The sequence below is a fragment of the Gordionus sp. m RMFG-2023 genome, chromosome 5 (genome assembly GCF_954871325.1).
Source record: "Gordionus sp. m RMFG-2023 chromosome 5, tfGorSpeb1-WG-v2, whole genome shotgun sequence".
Classification (NCBI taxonomy): Eukaryota; Metazoa; Nematomorpha; class Gordioida; order Chordodea; family Parachordodidae; genus Gordionus; species Gordionus sp. m RMFG-2023.
This window is the reverse complement of record NC_088779.1, coordinates 27,762,766-27,785,710: the sequence shown is the minus strand read 5'-3', so window position 1 is coordinate 27,785,710 and position 22,945 is coordinate 27,762,766. Positions and strand designations below refer to the sequence as shown.

The window sequence follows — 22,945 nt, the reverse complement described above, 5'->3', positions numbered from 1 at the left end:
TGAAAAGAATCATCAATTATAACATATTACATAGGAGAAAAAGATCATCAAAAATACCGGTGACCATCAATTTATTATAGTCATTTTGGGAAATAAAGAAGGAAAGAAAGATGAAATCTGAAGAGCTTATGAAGTAAATGATAGTCGCCTTTTCGCCATAGTATCCTTTAGTAATATCCAAGGTTTCTTTTTATAATATCAGTGTCCTTTGGCAATTTCTGAGTACACTTCTCATTACTATTAATCACTATATCACGCAGCGACTAAAAATTCTAAAGGCGAATATTACGTTGTTAAACTTTAGTATGATTTAAGGAGAAGCGATTTTTATTACTTTCTCCTTCTCATAGAATTATCCTATCCGCAAAATGACCGAAAGTTTTTTGAGTGACTGGTTTATAATTTATTTTTATAAAGACATTTTTTGTTTTTAAACAAGCGAGCATATAAATAAAATATAAAATATTTTAGATTATATATTTTTTATTTCCGTTTTTAAAAAAAAAATAGACCATCTTCAAAGGCGGATCCCGCCTCGAGCCTTCCTTTTTCGCCTTCCTCATTTACGCTACCCCAATCTATAACTAATAACACTAACTTGCCGCTTCCGTACTCCGCCAGTACGAGTGGAAATAGGTTTTGTGTTTACCTTCTTCACTCACTTTAATTTTTTTTAAAAATTTACTCCAAGAAAAATTTATCTTCCCAAACCTAAATTGAGTAATAAAGAAAAAAATAGCGCTCAAATTAGAGACGTTAGTTGCTACTACACATTTTAAATTAGGAATCATTCATTTATATAACAATTTTAATATCCCTTCCCTTTAACTTTAACAGGATGAAAACCCACCTGTTTGAATGACATTAAATACTTACTTAGACTGATAATCAATTCATTAATTCTAAAATGTGTAACGATGCAAATCAAAAGGTGACACGCCATTTTGATTTTTCAACTAGTAAATTTGTAATATAATATCTTTTTAAACCTTTTTTTTAAATAAAACCTTTTACAATTTTTTGCATCATAATGAACCAACTAGCCACAGGCGTATGCGAATTATTTCGATAGCGGAATTCGGCAAGAAACCTCATCGCAAATCTTCCGATACAGGTGCCCTTTGCGACGTTTGTGGTAAAACCAAATTCGTCGACGGAGCCGGCCATCTTTGTTCTTATTGCAAGCGACTCTCTTGTGCTCGGTGCGGGGGAAAAGTGCCACTCAAGCCGTCATCTCCCCAAGTTATATATTTATATTCCAAGGATTATTTAATTAACTCTCAAACCTTGGTACCCCTCATAAACTAATGTATTATATTCTCTCTTGCCTAACACAAAAAAATACAGAGTATTTGGGTCTGCCTGGGCTGTCGCAAGAAACATCAATCCGTCACCAAGACCGGAGATTGGTTGGAAAAGGTTTCAACTACCGAATCAACGCAAAATCCAGAGGGTTCATCTAGAGGCTCTCTGACGGATACCTCAATTTCTGTCCCCTTTCTATCCAACACACCTTCCAGAAACGGTAGTAGCGGACATCACCTATCCTCAACTCCTTCTCACCTAGGTAGTATGCTAATTATTTTTTTGTCAAAGATTTTCGCCATTGTAAATTAGTAAACATATTATAAATGACTCAACAAGGATTTGATCAAAATAAGAACCAGAATTAAGTACCTAGTCACATAAAGTTCGTGTAAATCTTTTAGGCCATGTGCCTATATAGCAGAGACCTGCAGAGGTATCACTTCCCCGGCTTGGATTTTTTTCGGTCCGGCCTGGGTTCTATATTTTTAGGCCCGGTCTGGATTTTAAAAAAATAAATTTTTTATAGTTAATAAAAGCGTTTTAAAATATACGGCCCGCCGGGTAATTAAAAAATAATTTTTTTAGGAAAAAATTAACGGGGGCCTGGCCTGCATCTCTATAGTATCTAGATATAACTGAAAAGTATATCTTAGCAACTCTGTTAAGTACTATTATTATAATTTAAGATAATTAAAATAGTATGTATTATAATACTCAATATTTTATTTTAAACTTTTTTGCACTTATATTACACGGCCTTAGGTCTCAACAATTTCAACAATCTATCTTTCTCGTCTTCACCTACACCCCCCTTGTTCTCTGACGATTCCGCGAGGGACCAGGATTCTAGACGAGATTTTAACAAGGACTTTAACCGACATAATGCAACCAATGCCTCTGATTTAGAAGTGACGCCCAAGGCAAACGGTATCAACCACAACTATGAAGGTAATGCGTTACTCGATTCTTGTTCGAATACAGTGAATTACTATGGAAACGATCATAATGTCGAAGAGAATGAGGGACGCTCAATTGTTCCCAATGTTTCTCCCGCCTTGGCCACACCTCGCGTTAATATAATGCTAAGCGACGCGGAAGGCGTCTCTCGCCAAACGCTCAACGATAATGATGTTTACGGGTACGACGAACATCGCGAAGAGGAAGCGGATGGGGAAAGATTATTATGTCATTCCAGATCAACGAGCTCCTTTAATAAGCATCAGCAGCTTCAGAGGAGAAGGAAGAAATTGGCGTCTTCCAATATAGTCCACAGTCCCAAATGTAATTTATAAATATAATATTGCGTTTCTTTTCCCGCTTCATCAAAATTAGGGTTTATAAGTTTTAGAGGATTTGTTTCTTTTTTCGTGAACAATCGTAAAAAAAGTTATACGTTTCCAAGTCACCTGATTTCCCGCGAGTGGTTAAACATAACGGTTATGGTTAGCGGTAACAGTTTTAAATTACGTGAATAGGTTTTGTACCAATTTTTTAAAAAAATTAAAATATGAAGATTATTTTAGAGAATATTATAACTTCTCTTCTTTCAAGAATTTGGTGCGACATTGGTTACGAATTTATAAATATAATATTGCGTTTCTTTTCCCTCATCATCAAAATTAGGGTTTATAAGTTTTAGAGGATTTGTTTCTTTTTTCGTGAACAATCGTAAAAAAAGTTATACGTTTCCAAGTCACCAGATTTCCCGCGAGTGGTTAAACATAACGGTTATGGTTAGCGGTAACAGTTTTAAATTACGTGAATAGGTTTTGTACCAATTTTTAAAAAAACTAAATTATGAAGATTATTTTAGAGAATATTATAACTTCTCTTCTTTCAAGAATTTGATGCGACATTGGTTACGATTGTACGATTCTGGAAGTTCTAAATATTATCTCCAGTTTAACGGGTCTGACTCTGAGTTCCGGATTTAGGCGCGTTGTAGTGGTAATACTAAAGCCTGAAGAAATCTATTTTTTTTTATTCCCTTGTGCGGGGCTATAGGATTTTGGTTCTCTTACAATTTTCTCCGAGCCAACTTCTGATGTTTAACCTTTTTTAAAAAATATACTTTAATAAATCTATATAACATTGTTATGTTATTAGCGTAATCTTATAGATAATTAATAGCGAAACCTTGGTTGCTTCTGTTCCCTCATTTAACCTTTTAAAGCGAGTCATTATAACTCCACCCGTTTAAACTGAATCATTAACTTTCAGTGTTATTCCATGACATAGACCAAAAAAAAATTTTGATTACTTATATGAAAACGAATAAAACTTTGTATGATGGTTATAATGGAGTCCAACTTAAAAAATTATCGAAGTTTTAAAGCTCTAACTCTAATGGACCCGTGTATACGGGCTCCCAATACCTTTGCGATTTCCCTTTTAATAACCTCAAATTAAATATTTTGTTCAAATGTATAAAGTGTACACATACAAGTCTACCATGAATTGTACACATAATAGAAAAACTACGAAAATTGTAATAGGTGTTTGCAATATTGAATTGCCATTTATTTTTTTTTAAAAAAAAGAGGGTTATTTTACATAATATTATAATATATTTCATGCTTTAACTTTTTAAATAAAATATATAAAGATTATTTTTAATATATAAAAATGCTTATTTTTATTTAAATAATTTTCTTTATATTTGAATGATAATTCCTCTATCCTAACTCTTACTTAAATATTTAAATACATTGGTAATAAACATCTGGCGAGTTTAATCGTCCCAAATTGGCACTAGCTAAAACTAATCCTTGATCTACCTGAATTATATCTACGCTGAAGGGTTAAAAGTGATTTTTAAGGGCCACAAAATGATATATAATTTATAAATTAAGTGGCCAAATATTTATTGAATAATTCGAGATTCCTAAGCCCGAGAGCTCACCCGGAAATCTGGATTCATTTGAGCTATACCTTAAAATTCACACTATATAATACATATTTTACAACATATAATAACCAACAGAGCAAGTTTCATTAATTCTAATAAAAGGTATCAAATCTTAAATCGATTTGGGCATGCAATCACCCTTCACACATATGAAAGAATAAAGGGAACGGAAAAGGGATATTATAAAGAAAATACCAATCTAATTTCCACCAATCGCATTCAAATTATTTTAAGAGTGTTTTGGGGTGATTTAACCCCAAATAGTATAAACCGCGTGTTATAACCGATCTGTTATAAATTAACGGCTGTTCTTTTACTCTCAAACTTATATCACCTTAATTTGTACGGTTGTCTTAGCTTCTCCTAGTAGGACCGAGCCAGGAATGGTGACGCCCACTGTCCAGATAAATAACTCCGTCGATTTCAACCTATCCGACCCCGAGGTCTCCAGTAACGATAAAATAATCGCCGTCTCATCCGAAACCCTATGCCCGAATGCTAGGAATCGAACCAATTCTGTCGAAGGAGTAAGTTTTATAACATATTATTCTTTTAAATGTTAGTTTTTTTTTTTTGGATATTTGTTGCATTTCTTAAATTTAAAAAAAGAAGTTTCCCTACATTCCCAAGGAGGATAACAACCACTTAAAACCTCTCGAAAAAACGTACCTTACCGACGACCGACTAAAATCCAAAATTAGGGGGTTCGACGCTCGCCCATCGCTCGGTAATCAAAGAGTTCCTCGCTACGATTCGCTGAGTTCGGAGCAGAGCGAAGAACCGCATCGCGTCAAGTCGAATGCCCACCATATCCGAAAATATAAGCCCCTACCTGGTCAAAATAATGATTCAAGTTTTTTTTTACCCCACATAATTTAACTCATTTATATTTTAATTTGAATATTTATCTTAAATGTGATACTTTATTGACCCTTCTAATGTGACCGAAAAGAACCGAGCGACTGCAAACATCATCAGAATCTCCAAGACATAAGGCCTCTCCTGGATATTTATTTATAATACTAATTCTAGCTTTAGCGATATGAGTATATATATCTAAACATATTTCAGGGAAATCTCTCAAAATTCAATCGTTTTGAAATTTATTTATTTATTATTATTCAAAAAAAAGAAGAAGTTATTTATTTGTTGTAAATTGTAATTATTCATAATTTTAAGAAGCTAGAAGATTAGCCTGTTTATATTTCACTTAAAAGTAAGGTATTGGTTAAGGCCTCGTTTATAGTAATCGCGCAAGCGCAATAAGCATTGGACAAAAGCAAGCTAATGATAAGTTAAAATTTATATTATCGCGCATCGCATCGCGCAGTCAATATAAATTTTACCTATATATTTGCTTTCTTTTGAAAAATATCCTGAAGGTTTTAGTTTTAGGATTTTGAGGGCTTTGTTACATAAACCCAGGTTTTTTTTCCCCTCAAATTTTTTTTAAAAAAAACTTAAATCGCTAGCGTTTTTTTATTCATATTTAAAAGATGTGATTTTTCCGGAATCGTATTCCGGCGACTATAGAAATACCTACCCTTCAATACTTTAGACTTAGTGACCACTCCACAATTCTTGGTTTGCATTTGGATCTAATTTTATAAACAAAATGGAATCTAGTTTATTTTGTCGATCATATTTTTTTCGCTCTGGAACCGATACTCGACCTAGCCGACCATTTTTTTTAAAATTTTTTTTCTAAGGATTATGAGGCTGTAGAAACCGGTCCAAAAAAGTTATAACTATAGACGGTAAAACTTACCTAATTAATTTACCCAAAATTTTTAGCCCCCTTTCTCCCAAATTCCTATTGGCTACTATGTATCCAGAAAGATACCCTGATAAATTGTGCAACTGTCTAAGTTGGGCAAAATATTGGTCTTCAACGGTAACTAGGAGTCGATCGAAACCTTAAATGACATTTTAAGTTAATAAAAAAAAATCGTCCTCTACACCCCCACCCCAACTCTCCCCTCACCCCCTTCAAAATATATACAATGAACATCTGCAAATCATAACCCGGCTCGAACGGGCTTCGGGCTGGATTTATCTATTTTTAAAAAAATAATTTCGGTTCGGGCCTGATATTTTTGAAAATAAATAATAAATCAAAGTTAATAATTTGTTAAATTAATGACTTCGTAATTCAAAATTTTAGAGAAAAAAAATTGATATAAAAAAAACCAAAATTATCTTTAAAAAAAATATATATAACTCATTCAATATCTGCTGGCCTACCTAATATTGCTAATACCCTTCCCAAATCTTGGCCAGGCCTATGACACATAATATATATATATATATATATTTGTACAGACTATATAATATGTATTAAAAATATCCTTTAAACAAACAAAAATATTTATTAGTGCATTCCCCCAGAGGGGGTCAATTTATCGAGCCTTATTACGGGCGCGAAGCGGAAGAGGAAGACTACGATATCAAATCGACACCCCTTTCGAGTTGCGACGACGGAGATAAGGAAACCGAGAGCCTGCTCAGTTTAAGTTATTATTCTAAAAAAAAATATTTTGATGAGTGGGTAAAAAAAATAAAACAAAAAAAAACACGTGATTTAAGTATTATTATTTTTATTAAATGGCGGTTCTAACAGACTAGCTAACCCCAGTCTACTTCAGGTGGCCTATGATGACCACGATGATATCTTTTTAATTTTACCCATTTTACCAAAAATTTATAAATTTAAATTTATAAATTTTATTATACAAAAATCAAGAATAGTTTTAGCACTTATTACGGGAGAATAGATTTGGTATTAAGCAAAACCTTCCAGAATCCAGACCCCCCCCTCCCTTATAAGCTAATGGTGTTGAGACAAGAGTCGTCGATGAAAGGGTTTTAGCAAAGCCCACTTGTTATTTTAATTTAACGCGTCCGCCCGCCCAATGTTTAAAATATTTTAGAAAACCTAGACCGGTCTAAAAATCCGCTTATTGCAGACCTCAAGTTGAGATATGATTAAAATATTAAATATATTTAAATCATAAAATGAATATTGTCTATTGCCCCATTCCATGAATTCGAATCATGCAATTTATCGCTCCCCTCTGGGGTTTCCTTATATCAGATATTTTGAATGAATTAAAAATTTATTAGCAATGTAGAATGGACTAGTATTATAATTATGAACTAAAAAAGGGAAACAAGGGGATTTCATTTTAATATTTTGAGTATTATAGTATTCCGTGCAATTCAATTACAAATTTCTTTAGAAAATTACTCCCCCTCTATGTCATTTATTTTATCTACATAGTAAAAAAAACCTAAATATTATTTACTAAATCTAAACTAAGAGCCGACGCCACTACAAATCCAGCCTAACCTTGCATTCATAGTTAGCGCGAATTGGCGGCCAAGTATATAAAATATGCTGTATTTTTGTATTCCTTCACGGCGAATTTGCGCTAACTGTTAATTAAGGGTAAGTCGAGCTCGTTGACTCGATCCATCTAACTGACAACACTTAGTTGAGTCATTTTTATTGTTGAAAATATTTGACAAATACGTTTGTTAAAAAAATATACAAATAAAGGTGAAAGGGAGCTACCAAACAGCCATTCTTCGCCCAACAGGAAGCAGCAGAGAATCACAGAGTTCCCTGATAGCTACTTATCGCCCACCACCCCATGTCAAATGAAGTCTAAGCGATACGAACAAGTTTATATGATGACATAAATTATCGTTCCTTTCTTTTAAAGAAGCCCATTACACTTTCCGGTGTCCATCTTAATTCCGCCATTTTGTAGAAAAATAAATTTTTTTATTCCGTTTATCCATAGCCCACTTCGTTTTTTTTTTAAAGTCAAATCTTGACTTATTTTTTATCACTTCACATTAAGTAGTTATATTTTTTTTTTGGAACGTAAATAATTTATTGATGTGTCTCTTGTTAAAAGATACGAAAAAAAAATAAGTTTTCCCGCCTCGATTCCCTATAAATAGATAAACTGTCATAGATTAATTCTTTTAAAAGCCGAATTATTTAACCCATAATAGGTATAAAATTATAAATTTGTAAGTTATAGTTTACAATAGAAATGCGAAAAAGTTCTGATAAAAAAAATTTATCAGCTGTTAATTATTGTCCTCCATCATTATGATAAAGCAATTATTATTTTGTTTACATATTAGAAAAAATAAAATACATTAACGAATATTTTTATCCATTTCCTCAAGGAAGCTAAATTGGAATCGCTCAATTCCAATGGACAAGATTTAAATCTAGCTAAGAATAACAATATGCATAGCGTAGAATGGATGCCTTCCCCGAATGGCACAGAAATGTTGGGCAGAATTATTCTTTACAAACCAATTACAACTTCGAGCTATGAAGCGACAGGAACTAACAAAGGTTCCACTGACATTATTATTATTTTAAGATTATTTTTTATAAAAAAAATAGTTCTAAACAACTTGCTTGGGTTGAAAATTATTGGAGGACAAGAAGTTCCGTCATACTTACCTTCCGCCAGATGGCGCAAGAGTGCTATTGTGGATAAAGTGAAACGGGGCAGTCTGGCTGATACTGTGGCGAGGCTAAGGCCAGGTATACCATATTACCAACAAAACTTTTCATTATTTCCTCTATCTATTTTTTAATTTCTCTTAAATCCTTTTCTTTATTGGCTGGTGAGTGATTTTAGGAGGAAAATCGCGTTTGAAGATTGAATTCGAGAATGGGAAAATATTTTTACGAACCGAATAGGTCAATCCCGCCCGGGGGGGGGGATTATTTTTCTCTAAATAAATTAATATAAAATCATTGCCACTTAATTATTTAACGAAAAATAGTGAATTCTACCAAAGAGTTACAGTGAATTCTACCAAAGAGTTACCAATAATATTTTATATTAAACACTTTTTACCCCCATATATGAAATTTATTATCAAAGCTTTTCCAATGCTTGCTAAGTCTTATTTTCTTTATTTTACAGCTGTTTTTAGAGAGTTTTTTTCCCCTCGCATCACCCCTTCTTACCCTTAGAATAGGATCTATGTATCTAAATTTGATAAGATGACATTACCCATAAATACGCCTCTATTTTTATTTTATAATATGGTTCAATCAGGTGACGAAATCATCAGCTGGAATGGTCACTTGTTAAGGGACAAAAGTTATGAAGAGGTCTCGCAAATTATCTCGAAATCCAAGCAAGAATTTAAAGTCACTTTTCTCGTCAGTAGACCTATACAGTTAAATATATTTTAAAAAAAAATTGAATTCTATTTATATCTTGTTTCTTTTCTTTTCTTTTCTCGTTATTTTATTTATTTATATATTCATCCATTCTTTTTTTTTATTTAACAGTTCCTTAGTCGTCAGCGAGCCCAGGAGCGACCGTAGGATAGAAAACAACGTTCCCGAAAGTTACCTCGATTTCAACCTCAAATACCGAAGGAAATTTATTCATAATAATCGTGGTTACAACGCTCGTCCTTCTTCTAATCTATCCCCCATATTTTCGCCCCCAAAGTTGTCAGGTTACTCATTTTTCGTCATGATTCTATATTCTCGAAGCCGAAAGATCTAGTTTAAAAAAAAAATGAGCTTAAGCATGATAATTAGCGCATTATCGTTCTCCGTTGCGATGAGAGAAGACACAATTAAACAAATACATCGCTTATGCGTAGCGATAGCGTGGAACAATCACTCCCCCTTTCCCCGACAGAATATCTATATTTTTTTTTGGGGGGGGGCTAGTTATGTTAGCGATTTATTCTTGGATGTAACCGGTGACGCTGAGCTCTAACTAGGAATAGTTAAAAAAATAATTATTTTTATGTTTTTTTTTAAATATAAAAAACGGGGGAAAAATATAACAAAACAAAAAAATGCTTAAAAATTATTTATAAGGGAATTTGGAAGTCAAAAATTTAATTTAATTCAATTTAACAAAATAAGGGTAAGATTGAAAATTTGCGATAAAATATCGGTAGATTGTATTTTTCACGAGGATTGTTGGCAAAGATATCTGAAAATAAAAAACATAGTTTGTTTTTTTCCCTTAGAAAAAAACGGTTCTTTTTTTTATCCCTAACTTCAACGAGCCTTTTTTTTAAAGCGAATTTTTAAAATCGTGAAATTTCGAAATTATACTTTTTGGCAAAGTTTCATAGATATAACATTAGACTTATATATAGTATTCAAACCGGCAAACTTCAATTAGTTGGCCCAAATACGATAACAAATATAAATTTAAAAAAAACATAAATTTATATATTGGAATATTTCAAGACGTTAAAACTAATAATATAACCATTAAAACTCTATTTCCCGATTCAATTTTACCGTTTTAACCTTCATTTATCGTTTTGAAGTTAGGGTTACTTTCAACTCGCCCGAGTTTTTTTTTTTAAAACCAAATTCTAATTATACACTAGCCACCACTAGTAAATTGTATAAGAAATAGTAAGGGAATAAAAGAAATTAGTTAAGCTATATATCAGAGATCTGTAGAGGTACAATTTGCCCCGGCCTCCCGGGTATATTTATAAAAAAATTAAACGGGCCTGGATGGCCGGGCCTGCAGGTCTCTGCTATTTATATATAATTTATTTGATATTCATTATGTGTACATACCAACCATTCTGTCGAAGGTGACGTATATAATAATAATCTGAAACATAAATGGAATATATAAATAAGAATGTCAATTGCTATAGAGAGGAAATAGTGTTGTTAAACGTGCTTCAGCTAACTCAATATTTTAGCCATAAAAAAATATTTCCTAAGCTTCTAAATTTCTCTAAATAGATGTCTAGAACTTTGTGCCCCCCCCCCTGTGAGTAAAATACTTCAGGATTGCTTAATATTCTTTTCTGAATAAAATAATTGAGTTGGCCGTTTTTTTACAACACTAGAAGAAAGAAAGAAGGAACAAGAGAAACCAATAAAAAAAAATAGGTGAAATTTTTGATCAATTATCAAGAAACGTGAAAAAATTTTCTGTTTTATGGATAACACCATTTTCTTACAATGCAATATTACCAAAAATTATAGGCCTTAACTCTTTTGATAAATACTAGCTATGATTTTATTTTATTATGAGGTAAGGAGGGGGAGGGGGCGCGAGAGTGATACATAAAAAGGAATGGAATAAAAATAATTAAAAATAAAACGAGTGAAAGATAAAATGAAAAATAATATTTATTTTTTAAAATTAAAAAAAAGAAAAATAAAAAATATGTAATATATTTTTTATCCCCCCCCCCCCTGCCCCCCATTTGTTTTGTTATTGATCGCAAACGTATAAATATAGAAATATTACAATATTTATAAGAGATTATGAATTGGACACAAATAAATTTATCGAATAAACATTAAATTAATCTTCTTATTTTTTTTTAGACGGGGCTAAATGGCAAGAAAACGTAAAACTAATTTTTACAACAAAAAAAATGTAATCTTAAAAATTTTATCTTTTAAAAGTGTTATTTTGTTTATAATTATGTTATATATAAAAATAAAATTAGAAAAATCCAATTAATATCCCTTTTTTTTGATCATATTAAAAAGTCAAATCCCCCCCACAAAAATATTTGTTTTTAACATAATATTTTTGGAAAGGTATATAAGGGGATGGGGGTGGGGTGACGAAGAAAACAAGACTAATAATGCTCCACAAAAAATAACATTTTTTTTGTGATGTAAAATATCAAAAAATTAAAAAATTTACGCACAAAAAAAATAGCGGCTTTTAATGTTTATACGCAGGCCCATGGTAGGAATATGGCCCCGCGAGACCAGGCGAGTGCGAATTCCGTAATGTGTGGGAGGGGCTTCGCGTTTTTTTCTTCAAAAAGTCCGTTACCCGAGGTCGCATATCTCGATACCCCGACTTACGTCATTACCTCTAAATCAATCAGGCCTTTTTATACAATGTTTTTATCATTTTTTATATTATATAAATAAATTCCAGGGCTAAGCACCGCTACCGCTTACCAACCCGCCTTTCAAAGCAGCGATTGGGTAAATGTGCCAGGCGTTTTAAGCGTCGAATTCCTATTGAGCCCAGATCAATCCGACCCCGGTCTTTGTTCCTTCGGCATGAGGATAATTTCGGCCAAGGATCTTTACTCCTCTTCCACCTCCTCATCCTTTTCCCTTCCTTCTTCCGTGACTATAACCGCCCAAGATGCGAATCTAGGAATTCCTTTCGTCAAAATTTATTTTTCGTGCCAAGGCAAAGAACCTATAGAGTGATATGATTATACTATAAATAAATCTTCATAATATACAAATATTCTAAACCGATACGAAAGAAATCTTTCATTAAATTTAGAGATCTTCAAAAATATTGAAGAAGAGTTAGGAACACTATTAAAGTTTAGCGAAACAAGATGTCAGACACATGAGAAAGCCAAATGTTTACTCACTAATCGTACCTTATAATAGATGGTAGATGGTTCAAAATTTGACTCAAAAAATTTGAAACATTTATATTTAGAATATGAGTCATTAAAAAAATTTATCAGTAGCTTACTCATATTGTCATAGAACAATTGAGCACTCCTGGGGGTTTAAATTAATAAAAAATATCAAGATATTTTGCAAAAGATGCCAATTCACCCCACCCCTTCCCATTTTTTTTTATCCAATCAAATCAGGCGACGAATTTCGAAATTTTTTTTAGACAATAAATTGTTAGGGCATTTATTTTTTTTAAAAAAATAAGAAACGGACAGTAATATTAATTATTTTGGGCGGTAAAGTTTATAATATTGGGGCAATTTAACACAAAGCTGCGAATGCTGCAGATAAAATTACACTATATACCTTTAGTAATTTTTTTAAAAAAATGTTCATAATAACTTTATTCATCCTAACTGTTGTAGCTGTTGAAAAAAAGAAGAAATAAATTTAATATAATACATCAAATGTCAGTTATTTTGTGACAGGGAAATTAGTTTTCCTGGTGGATGGGAGGAAAACGAAATTATCACATGGGTTGTTGTTAGAAAAGAACATTCTTTGTTTGGATTTGGAGTGGAGATATTGGATGAAGACGGGATTGATTGGGGAAGATTTAATATGTTTATATGTTATATATACATGAATAAAGATGAATTGTAGTAATGTTTATTATATTTATTTAATATTATTAGGAAGGATTATTTTGGAGTGATAAGTTATATTTTTGTGAGGGAAGGGTTGAGAGTAAAGGGCATTGTATATTTAATTTTTTTCAAAACTAACCTGTATTAATTTTTTTTTTTAACAAGGGTTTACAAATATTTTTTTTAAAAATTGCTATAATAAGTGATTATTAGATTAAAATGAGAAAGGACATGATTATTAATTTTATGTGACTTTATATTTTTAAAAATATATCCAGTAATTTTATTTAATTTTTAAAAAAGTACGTTTTTACAATTATTATTATAAGAGGATAAATCTAAACTTAATTAATAGGGTGTGGCGTGTTGCGGAGTTTGAAAAAAAATTTTTTGATTTTGTTTTTGAAAGATAATTTTTATGCACGAAAATTTATAAAAAGAATTTTTTTGTGAACAGATTTTGGCATCTTTAAAGGTAAAAAAAAAATTTAATCGAATAAAATCTTTGCCCTTCCAAAAAAAAAAAACTCTTCAATTTATGCACAGAAATTTGAAAGATTTTTTTTTCCAAACTCTGAACGTGTGGTGTGTAATATCATTTATAAACCTGAATCATTTGTTCAGCTTTATACCTATGCATTCGCAGTTTTATCGAGAAGAAAAAAATGACCTTTATTAAGTTTTGTTGATTGATTCATTTCATTTTTACACACATTATGATATGGGCACCGTTTGGAGCTAACATTTTTCTCCCCAACTTAGGACGCATTCATAGTGGTGGGTATACCCATCCGACACTATTTAACAGCTGATTGATTTTTAAAATCTGTTTATGAGATCAATATTTTTTTTTCTTTTTTAAATTCTATACACGATAATAACCTAAGAAATATTGGTTTTAATAAAGAAAAAATCGATTTCTCATAAAACCGATTTTAAAAACCGATTTTAAAAATCGATCAGCTGTTAAATCGTGTCGAATCGCGGATCCCACTTTGAATGCGGCCTTAGACGGTTGCCCAAATTTATCGAAGCATTTTTTTTTTCTAAATAAATGGTAGTCAGTAAGATTTTCTTTGGGACTCAAAATATTTGGACAAATTAGGGAGTTGTTTTACCCGCCAATCATCGAAGAGCCCGAATTACTATGAGTTATGTTTTACTTTTAATAATTATGATAATCGAAAAAATTGCGAAAAAGTACTGATCGGAAAATTCTTAATTTAACTTGCTGCTTTGATATTTTAAATAAATACTACCCAAAAACATTAGATACATCCCATTTTGATTATTTTACTCCCCTCAAAAAAAAAAATCATAACTAAGTAACCTTTTGCCATACCAATTAGAAGATATTTTTTTTTCCGCCAAAAAAACTTTCGGCAAAAATCTGCGTTTTGTCATTTACCTTATTTTGGAGGATCTACTAAACAATAAATGGGTGCGCCTCGGATATCAAACGCGTGACCCAAAGGGCGGGAAATTGGTTAATTTCCTTAGGAAGGAAGGAAGGAAGGAGAGAAGAGGAGTATCAGAAATTTGCCTTTTTTTTCGTAACTATCATTTTTAAAGAAGCAAAATTTCCCCTTACACACCCTCCACCACCCTTCTCCCTCCTAAAAAATGTAATATGTTTTCCAACAATGTGTTATTTTTTGAGCGCGTTTTTTTTAAAATTTTGATTTTACCGGATATATATTCCAGCTGTTTGGAATACCTAATCTTATGAATTGTCGATAATTTTACCGATAAACTTTTTAACCCCATTTTATAATTTATTTGAAAAAAAAATTAAACGGAAAAACTAATATAATAGATTTTATATCAAATTCAAAAGTTCACGACAAAAAATTATCTGAAATTCGTAGGGTTAGGGTATTCCAAACACATGATTGAATACATTTCCACTAAAATCGGATTAAAAAACAGAGTTAAACCCTTCTCGGTAGGTGGATATTATACAGCGTCAATTTCTATACGTATTTGAAGAGTCTCCTGAAAAATTTTGGATCAGTTTATAAATGTTGCTAAAAAGAAAAGGTACGAAGCCCCCTGAGATTGTAATGGCTAATGAGGCCCATATAATATAGCACGGACACCTAAAGACCTTCATAAAATTTATGGCGGAACCACTCCTCTTCTTCACATTGGGAAAATCTTGTATCCGGCCTAGACTCATTTTATAAATAAAAGAAAGAAGAAAAAAAATTAAGAATACGAAAATGGAAATGGAAAAATAAAACGAAAATCCAAAAAAATTTAATCGAAAAAAAAAGATTCATTTTTTTTTATATACATTATATATTTATATAAAGTTAAGTTCATCGTGGCGTGGTTTTTTTTTTGAACTGAAAATGAAACTCAATTATTATTCGCGATTTTGCAATTTTTTTCTTTTTATTTTCCAAAACCAAAATATAAAATTTCTTTTTTATCGATTTTAAAATTTATCAAAAAATAATAACTTTTCATTTATATTTTTTATTATTTTACATTAAAAAAAAATCATATTTTTTTTGTGTGATATTTTTGTTAATTTTAGGACAAAAATATTCAAAATAAAAAAATGATATAAAAATATTAAATTTAATTATTTTTTATTTTTATAAGAGAAAATTTTTATGGGAGGAATCGAAAGATTTATTGGATAAATAGATAATTGGAAAAAAAAAATTTTTTTTTTCTTTTCGCGAATTAGAAAATTAATCTCAAACTGCTTCAAAAATTTCCTTTTTTGTTACCACGAGGGATATATTAGAGACACGTCGAATATTTATTTGATTCCATTAGAATTGTCATCCGAAATTTATTTAAAATAATCGAAATTGTAAAACGGCAAAAAAAGATTTTCGACCAAAGCGGCGAATCAATATTCCGCCGTCTCTCGTTCCTGTATCTGGGATCAAGCTTTCAACGCCGGAATTCACGAATTCCAGGAACTATGCCATTCTGCCTCGGTTCACTTCGTAATTTTTACGACTGCCACTGCCAATAATCTTTCGATCCCGAAATTCGACGAAGGGGAGCAGAACCCATTTCTGGTATTGGGAGAGGTTTAGAATATGTATATATATTTTTGTCGTTCTTGTTGAAAGATATAAACATATATATATATATGTATATTTCAATGTAGTAATGGCGAGGGAAGTTGAAAGAACGACAGGTGACCAATATCATTTTTTTTATTATTAAAAATGGTAGTAAGTTAACCTAAAGCCCTACCGGACCGAGCTCAGGTCGGTCGGGCTCAAGCGGATTTGAGCTCATACCTATTCCTAAAAATACGGATTGGGTCGATCGGATAAGATTTTTTAAAATAATTCATTTCCCCGAATCAGGTCGAACCTGTACGAAATAGATCCGAAGTTCACGGTCCCATCTTTGGTCAGGTGATGACCGTTCCGTACCGCGATTTTCATATAAGTGGGTTTGGCCCAAGTGCGACCTAAAACCGGTAGTATCGGAAAAGAACTTTTTTTTTAAAAACAAACAAATATATTTATTTATTGACGAGATGATTTAACTCGTAGTGTTCTCCGTTTTTTTTTGAGTTGTAATCATTAGGGATTTTGTAGCAGCGGTTTTTTTTTACACTCGGATGCCCTTCCTGCATCAACCCATTCAAGTGGTATTCTATTATAGACCTATTAGACTTACATTACCCGCCAAAAGACGTTCTCACCACCCCCCGCCACGATGAGGCTGAAGGTATTGGAAGTTGTAGAATATAAAATCATCTAATTAGATGCTTAAAAGATTTAGATCTTTTCTAATTCGACAATGTTTTTAAGCCGAATAAAGGCTTTAAAAAAAAGTAGATACATTCTAGTGAAGGTTAACCAGGACCCGTTTTATACCGTTCTAACAGTCCAAAATTTTTTTTTCTTCTAGTTTCTTAAAATCTTATTTTCTCGCTACGTAGCCGTCTTAACCGGTTCCGGCTGATCTAACAAACTCACGAGTGATTGGACTAAAATTAATTTTTCTTTTGAATTGTCCAGTCACAATCAACGAGAAAGGAATAAATAATTTTTTTTTTTGTTTTTATGTTCCCGAGAAAATACGTCCTAAAAAAGGAAATCCAAAAATTCGCGAATAGAAAATGGGTTTTTTTTTTCGTTGAAGAATAAAATGCGCGATTATTTTGCTTATGACCCCCCCCCCCCCTCACTCAACGGCGAAGATTACAAAAAAATACAGCATATTTCTGTATGCTGCCAATCTAATTCGCGCTAACTTTGAATGAGAGGTTACACTTAGCATGGTTCATAGTCATTTTTAATTTGGTTACTTTAGAGCTTCGTTAGCTTTAAAATGAAAATTTAAAAATAATGAAAACAATTATTCAGGCTTTTGTCAAGATCCGTTCGCTGAATTTGAAGCTAGGTGTACGAGATAAGGTCATATTGGATTTACCTCTATTCATTCATGCCTCCGTTTATCACGTAAATTTTTTTTTCCTCATTTTATTATATACACATTATTTTAGTATAAAGTTTTTGGTACTTGCTAAAAAAAAAAAAATTTCCAGCTGAATCGACTAAATAAATCTATAGGCGCATATGCGTATAAAAGAAAATTTGATAAGCACTTAAAGCTCAGTCGATATATTTATGGCTTTCTTCAAAAAAAATGAGCTATATTTTATTTTTTTTTAAAAAATCTGAGGCTGGGGTGATAAACTATGCAGAACCCAATTTTTTTTAGCTGGCTAGAAACTAGTCCTATTTATTCGCCAGGCTAAAAATTAAGCTACCATATTTTAGTCGGCCAATAAAATAGGCCAAAATTGGCTAAAAATTGAATAATTATCCAAAACTGTAATTATTGGGTTTGAATGAATTAAATTACGAACTTAAAAAAATAATAATATGAAGAAATGATAATTATGTTGCAAAATCAAATTTACCCGACAGGATACCCGCACCAGAAACGCCAGAACACTCATGAGCCATCCCACAAATATGACGGGCGGCTATTACAGCGATAGGGAAGATCTCAGAACAGCGTACTCTTATCGAAAAGAAAACCCACCCGAAACTGAATATGTCGACAAATCTTCCAGTATCAAATATTTAATTTGCAATTCTGATTTAACGTTTTTATATAATTAAAAGTCATGCAAATTTTTACCGATAAACCTAGGGGAAAGAAGTGGAAATGTAAAAAATACGTCATTAGTATCTGAAAATATTGCAGGGGAATGGATCTCTTATTGAAATATATTTTTAAATAAAGGGTCCGATGAAACGGGTAGAATATTTTATCGTTCCATCAGCGATTACGAGGAAGACCTACCCAGTTCTGCTCAACACTCCTCGCTCACTTATAAACCACCTATCAACGATCCCCGTCATTCCGCAAAACAAATCATCGACGCTCGCCTGTTAGGGACATCGCCACATTTTTTCGATGAAACCGCGCCCAACGGGAGGAAATGGTCGAGTATAGGGAATTTGGAATACCGACCATCATTGAGGGGATATGCACACTTCACCGAAACATCGAAAGGTTTCGCGTCACAAATAAATACTAATCTTATTTATGCAATAAAATCACCACCGCTACATTAAATTATAACGACAACCATTATCCCAAGTTACTTGCCATGAAATAAAACGCGTTACCTTTACATCGATATTTTTTTAGAAAATGTAACGAATGCCGTTACTTTTTATCACTCTACAACACTCGATAATAAATTAGGAGCCTTAAATTTTTTATTATATTTTACACGAAAAAAATTATTAAAAAAATTATTTATAAAAAGGAATTAAATTTTTGTATGCTTCTATTTTTTTCAGTTCCCGATAGGCGGCCTTTAAGACACGAATCTTCCCTTTCAGGCGATGAACGGATACGTAGCGAGTACCCTTCCTATCTGTCACCATCCTACGTCGCCTTTTACGGGTAAATGATATAACCATTATTGCTATTGTCTATATATATTTGGATAATATAGGAAAAAAAATGTTCTTTTAAAATTAGTTTTTTAAATTTTATAAAAAGGTAATATTTGGTAGCCTCAGCCCCCCCCCCCCATCAATTTTCTCACGCTTATCCTTAAAACTTATATCAAGTCTCAATTTTCGTTAAAACCTAACATATCACTCTGATATAATAAATTAAAAGCCGAAATTATGACAATCCGAACATCCATTCTTTTCTTCCTCCCCGACATCAGAAATACTCGGATCACTTTTCCTACGCGTTCCATCGAACGAACCCGCCCCATGTTCTGGATAGCTCTAATGATAGACGCGAAGAATTTTACAGGAGAATGCTGCCCCGAATCCCTCTACCGGCGCCGCGGCGTTACCTCGAAACTCACAAACCTCAAAAGAGCTTCGATTCTAGCGAAATCTTTCGTTTTCACCATTATCCCGAAACTCTTTATAATCCTCAAAAAAGTTTCGACTCCAGCGAAAATAATTACGACCTACAACGGTTATGCCCACCTGCCTCGCCTCAAATTGCGCGAATAAGGTAAATTCACACATATATATATATATATATATCTATACTGTATTATTCAATTTCTTAAATAAATTATCCAATTTTTAATATTTAGTTGAAAATGAACCATATCTTCGCATTCTTTTACTTTTCAAAGTTTTAGTATTGGAGACTGAGGTAATTACACAAGATTGACTAAATTTAAATTTTATTATTAAGTAAAGTAAACCTCCCAAAAAAAGAATAAATAATTATTTATATAAAAAAGTATTATATAATATAATCCTTTATCATCATTTGCAAAGTCCTAAACATTGTACGAAATATAAAAATTAATAATGTACACCAAAAATTATGAATAATACAAAAAAAAATAAAAAAATTATAATTACCCACGCAAAATTAACATAATAAAAATCCATCATAACATTTGCAAAAATTTTATAGATTTTTTTTTACATACTATGTGATATACCTTTAAGATACCTCTAGAGGTCCAGGGTCAAAGAATATTTACCATTCCTAAGGTATTTTCCTTTTTGGATTTCCTTTTTTTTCAAATTTAAAAAAAAAACAATAATATTTCTTACCCCCTTCCCAAAAAAACAAAATAGAGGTAATCACCCTCTAAATTACTCGACACCCAACTATTACATTTCGTCCGGTGACGAAAGGGCGGATTACCACAGCGATACCTGTTACCACAATCAATATAGGTCGCCCGACGCTGGTCCTTCCATATTTTCCGACAGCGAGACCGCTAATATCAAGTAAAATAAAATAGCATTTCTAAGATTTATTGGGGAGGTGGGAATATTACCTCATTCATAATCAGTGATAAATGGCTCTGATTTTGCTAGTATTGTAGTACCAATTAGACTATTTCTCCAGTCAGGGATTTCTATTACGGGAAGGGAGGTGCCAGGAGCTTCTTGGGGCGGGGGAAAGTGACACAATACCGTCATCAAAATTGAACTTCAAACCGATTTTTCAAACACTTTGTTTTTTTCTTGTGCGATATAAAGCTATAATATGTGCTATGTCTTATATTCAAATCATATTTAACACCCCATCTATTCCACGGAAGTACTAAATCAGCCGACCAAAAGCGTAAAATTCTGCCTAGAGTAATGCCCGCCATAAGCAATAATCGCCTTCAATCACCCGAAATTACCCGTAAAAATGGCGAAGAATCGAAGGCCTCCAGAACTCCAGAAAAACCGCCTTCGAAATATGTCGAAAACCTCGACAAATCACCCGTGATTGTAGCCGACGATAACGACGAGAGGCAAACCTCCGAAAATGACGCGCTCAAAGTTTCGGCCAAAATTCAAAGGAAACCTAGTATAGGCGACATGGTTAACGCCGCTCTCTTCAAAATAGTCAAAAGGAGCAATTCCACTTCCCATATACCTCCTCAAGGTATGACCAAATTTTTTTAATTAATTTTTTTTTATCGAGAATAATAGATTTCTTTTTGATAACAGAAAAATTTGATATCATTTCTCTCTCTTGAAAAACTAAAATAGATACTGTTATATATTGAATTGTTTATTTTTGTTATTTTTTTTGTATTTTTTTTTTAAAATGTTAATTTTCATTATTATATTTTGTTATATGAATTTGAATAGTAAAAAGATAATGCGATTTGATAACGAATGAAATAAAAATATATTTCAAGAATTACTTCTAACATTATATTTTAGATTTAGATATAATGGGAAAAAAAAATATATGCTTACCAAAAAGCCATCAACAACGTTTATATATTTCTTCCCAATTTGAACATTGCATTTTTATCGAACTGAACAGAATGTTATCTTTATTAAGGGACCAAGGGCCTATAGCAAAGCCTCTTTTTATCATGAGCCTCCCCCCATTTTGCCCTGAATTCACAGTTAGCGCGAATTGGCCGCGTAGTTTACAAAATTCCCCACGCGAATTCGCGCTTGATTGCGAGACAAGGCTCATAAATTTGCGAAAATACAGTTATTTGTCGCCATCCGCGTCGCTTGGTCTTCAGGTGAGGAGCTCTACTTTAAAGCAGACTTATTATAAAAAAGAAATAGCATTTTAATCTTTATTCTTTTTTTGGGAGAGAATTTTGCTATTTGCATTCTTACCCCCCGTCCATCTTTTTCTGTTGCCGGTTACGAAGAAATTAGCTACTTTTTTAACCCAAAATTTTTAGACCTCGATTCTATTACCCTTATCCAAACCCTTTTATCCCTCGGACTTCTATCTTACATTCTTAGACCTTATCTTTCAATGTCCACACCTTGGCAGTCCATTCCTTTAAATCTTAAGCTAACCCGTATAAATATCATTCATTTTAACCATTATCAGCCAATATATTTCTCATGCATAGTATTATAATATAATAAATCAAATCACTCGACCCAGATCTGGCGGGCGATGTTGAAAAGCCTGAAAAACCGAACACTTTATCGAAAAAAAAGTCGAAAGAAATCGTCTCCCCCAAATCGGACAAATCAAGTAAAAAATCACCCAACAAACCTAAAATCGCGACGGACACCAAAAAGCATGGTGCTATCATCTCTAAAAAGTCCGAAAATGGCAAGGTCAGAGAAGGAGTTATTTATTATCAATTAAAGTACTTAATAATAAATATTTTTATGGCCTTTTAAAATTCAGAATCCTAACCCCGCAACCCTCCTCAAAAACGACAAAGGCAACACCTTGCCTCAAAATGGCGTCGACAAATCAAAATTACAATCGTCTCCCAAAATCCCGAACAACCTCGTCACTACATCCTCAGTAAGCGGTGGCGTCGGTAGCTCTAAAAATCTGCGAAAAGCGGTCCTACTCAAACAAGCTAGCAAGGATTCTTACGATAAAGGCCGACTCAGTATAAGCAGTGGAAGTGGAAAGTTTTAAAAGAATATTTTTTTATTATTTCTGAAAGAAAAAATAAAAGATGGAAATAAAGAGAGGAAGAAAGAAAGAAAGAAAGAAAGAAAGAAAGAAAGAAAGGAAGGTTGGTTAATAAAAACCATACATTTATTTATATGATATATTCTCAATATATTATAGATTTTACGTGTTTTATTGTTGTACCTCCGTTGTGTTAAAAGTAAATTTATAATTTGCTTTATATATATAATATAGTATATTGTAGTATATGTTTGTTTATCTAAGACTTTTAATTTGTGTCATAAGTTTTTTCAT

General features: G+C 32.3%; 1 protein-coding gene across 5 annotated transcripts in view; it reads left to right on the top strand.

Annotated features, from left to right (window-relative positions):
- Positions 1–22,945, top strand: part of LOC135930042 (regulating synaptic membrane exocytosis protein 2-like) — a 49,776-nt gene that overhangs the window by 23,291 nt on the left and 3,540 nt on the right. For 2 of the 5 annotated variants that reach the window (XM_065466821.1, XM_065466822.1), the window contains exons 3-26: positions 511–636; positions 1,044–1,242; positions 1,348–1,567; positions 2,071–2,589; positions 4,574–4,743; positions 4,826–5,069; positions 6,592–6,729; positions 7,776–7,900; positions 8,420–8,594; positions 8,646–8,789; positions 9,313–9,436; positions 9,552–9,724; positions 12,163–12,442; positions 16,146–16,353; positions 17,650–17,745; positions 18,217–18,364; positions 18,539–18,811; positions 19,105–19,210; positions 19,433–19,786; positions 20,371–20,526; positions 20,844–21,178; positions 22,160–22,338; positions 22,412–22,647; positions 22,811–22,850. In XM_065466821.1, the coding sequence (XP_065322893.1) occupies positions 511–636; positions 1,044–1,242; positions 1,348–1,567; positions 2,071–2,589; positions 4,574–4,743; positions 4,826–5,069; positions 6,592–6,729; positions 7,776–7,900; positions 8,420–8,594; positions 8,646–8,789; positions 9,313–9,436; positions 9,552–9,724; positions 12,163–12,442; positions 16,146–16,353; positions 17,650–17,745; positions 18,217–18,364; positions 18,539–18,811; positions 19,105–19,210; positions 19,433–19,786; positions 20,371–20,526; positions 20,844–21,178; positions 22,160–22,338; positions 22,412–22,647; positions 22,811–22,850 (4,768 nt within the window). The remainder of the gene's footprint in view (positions 1–510; positions 637–1,043; positions 1,243–1,347; positions 1,568–2,070; positions 2,590–4,573; positions 4,744–4,825; positions 5,070–6,591; positions 6,730–7,775; positions 7,901–8,419; positions 8,595–8,645; positions 8,790–9,312; positions 9,437–9,551; positions 9,725–12,162; positions 12,443–16,145; positions 16,354–17,649; positions 17,746–18,216; positions 18,365–18,538; positions 18,812–19,104; positions 19,211–19,432; positions 19,787–20,370; positions 20,527–20,843; positions 21,179–22,159; positions 22,339–22,411; positions 22,648–22,810; positions 22,851–22,945) is intronic. The other 3 variants (XM_065466820.1, XM_065466819.1, XM_065466818.1) reach the window with 3 other exon arrangements.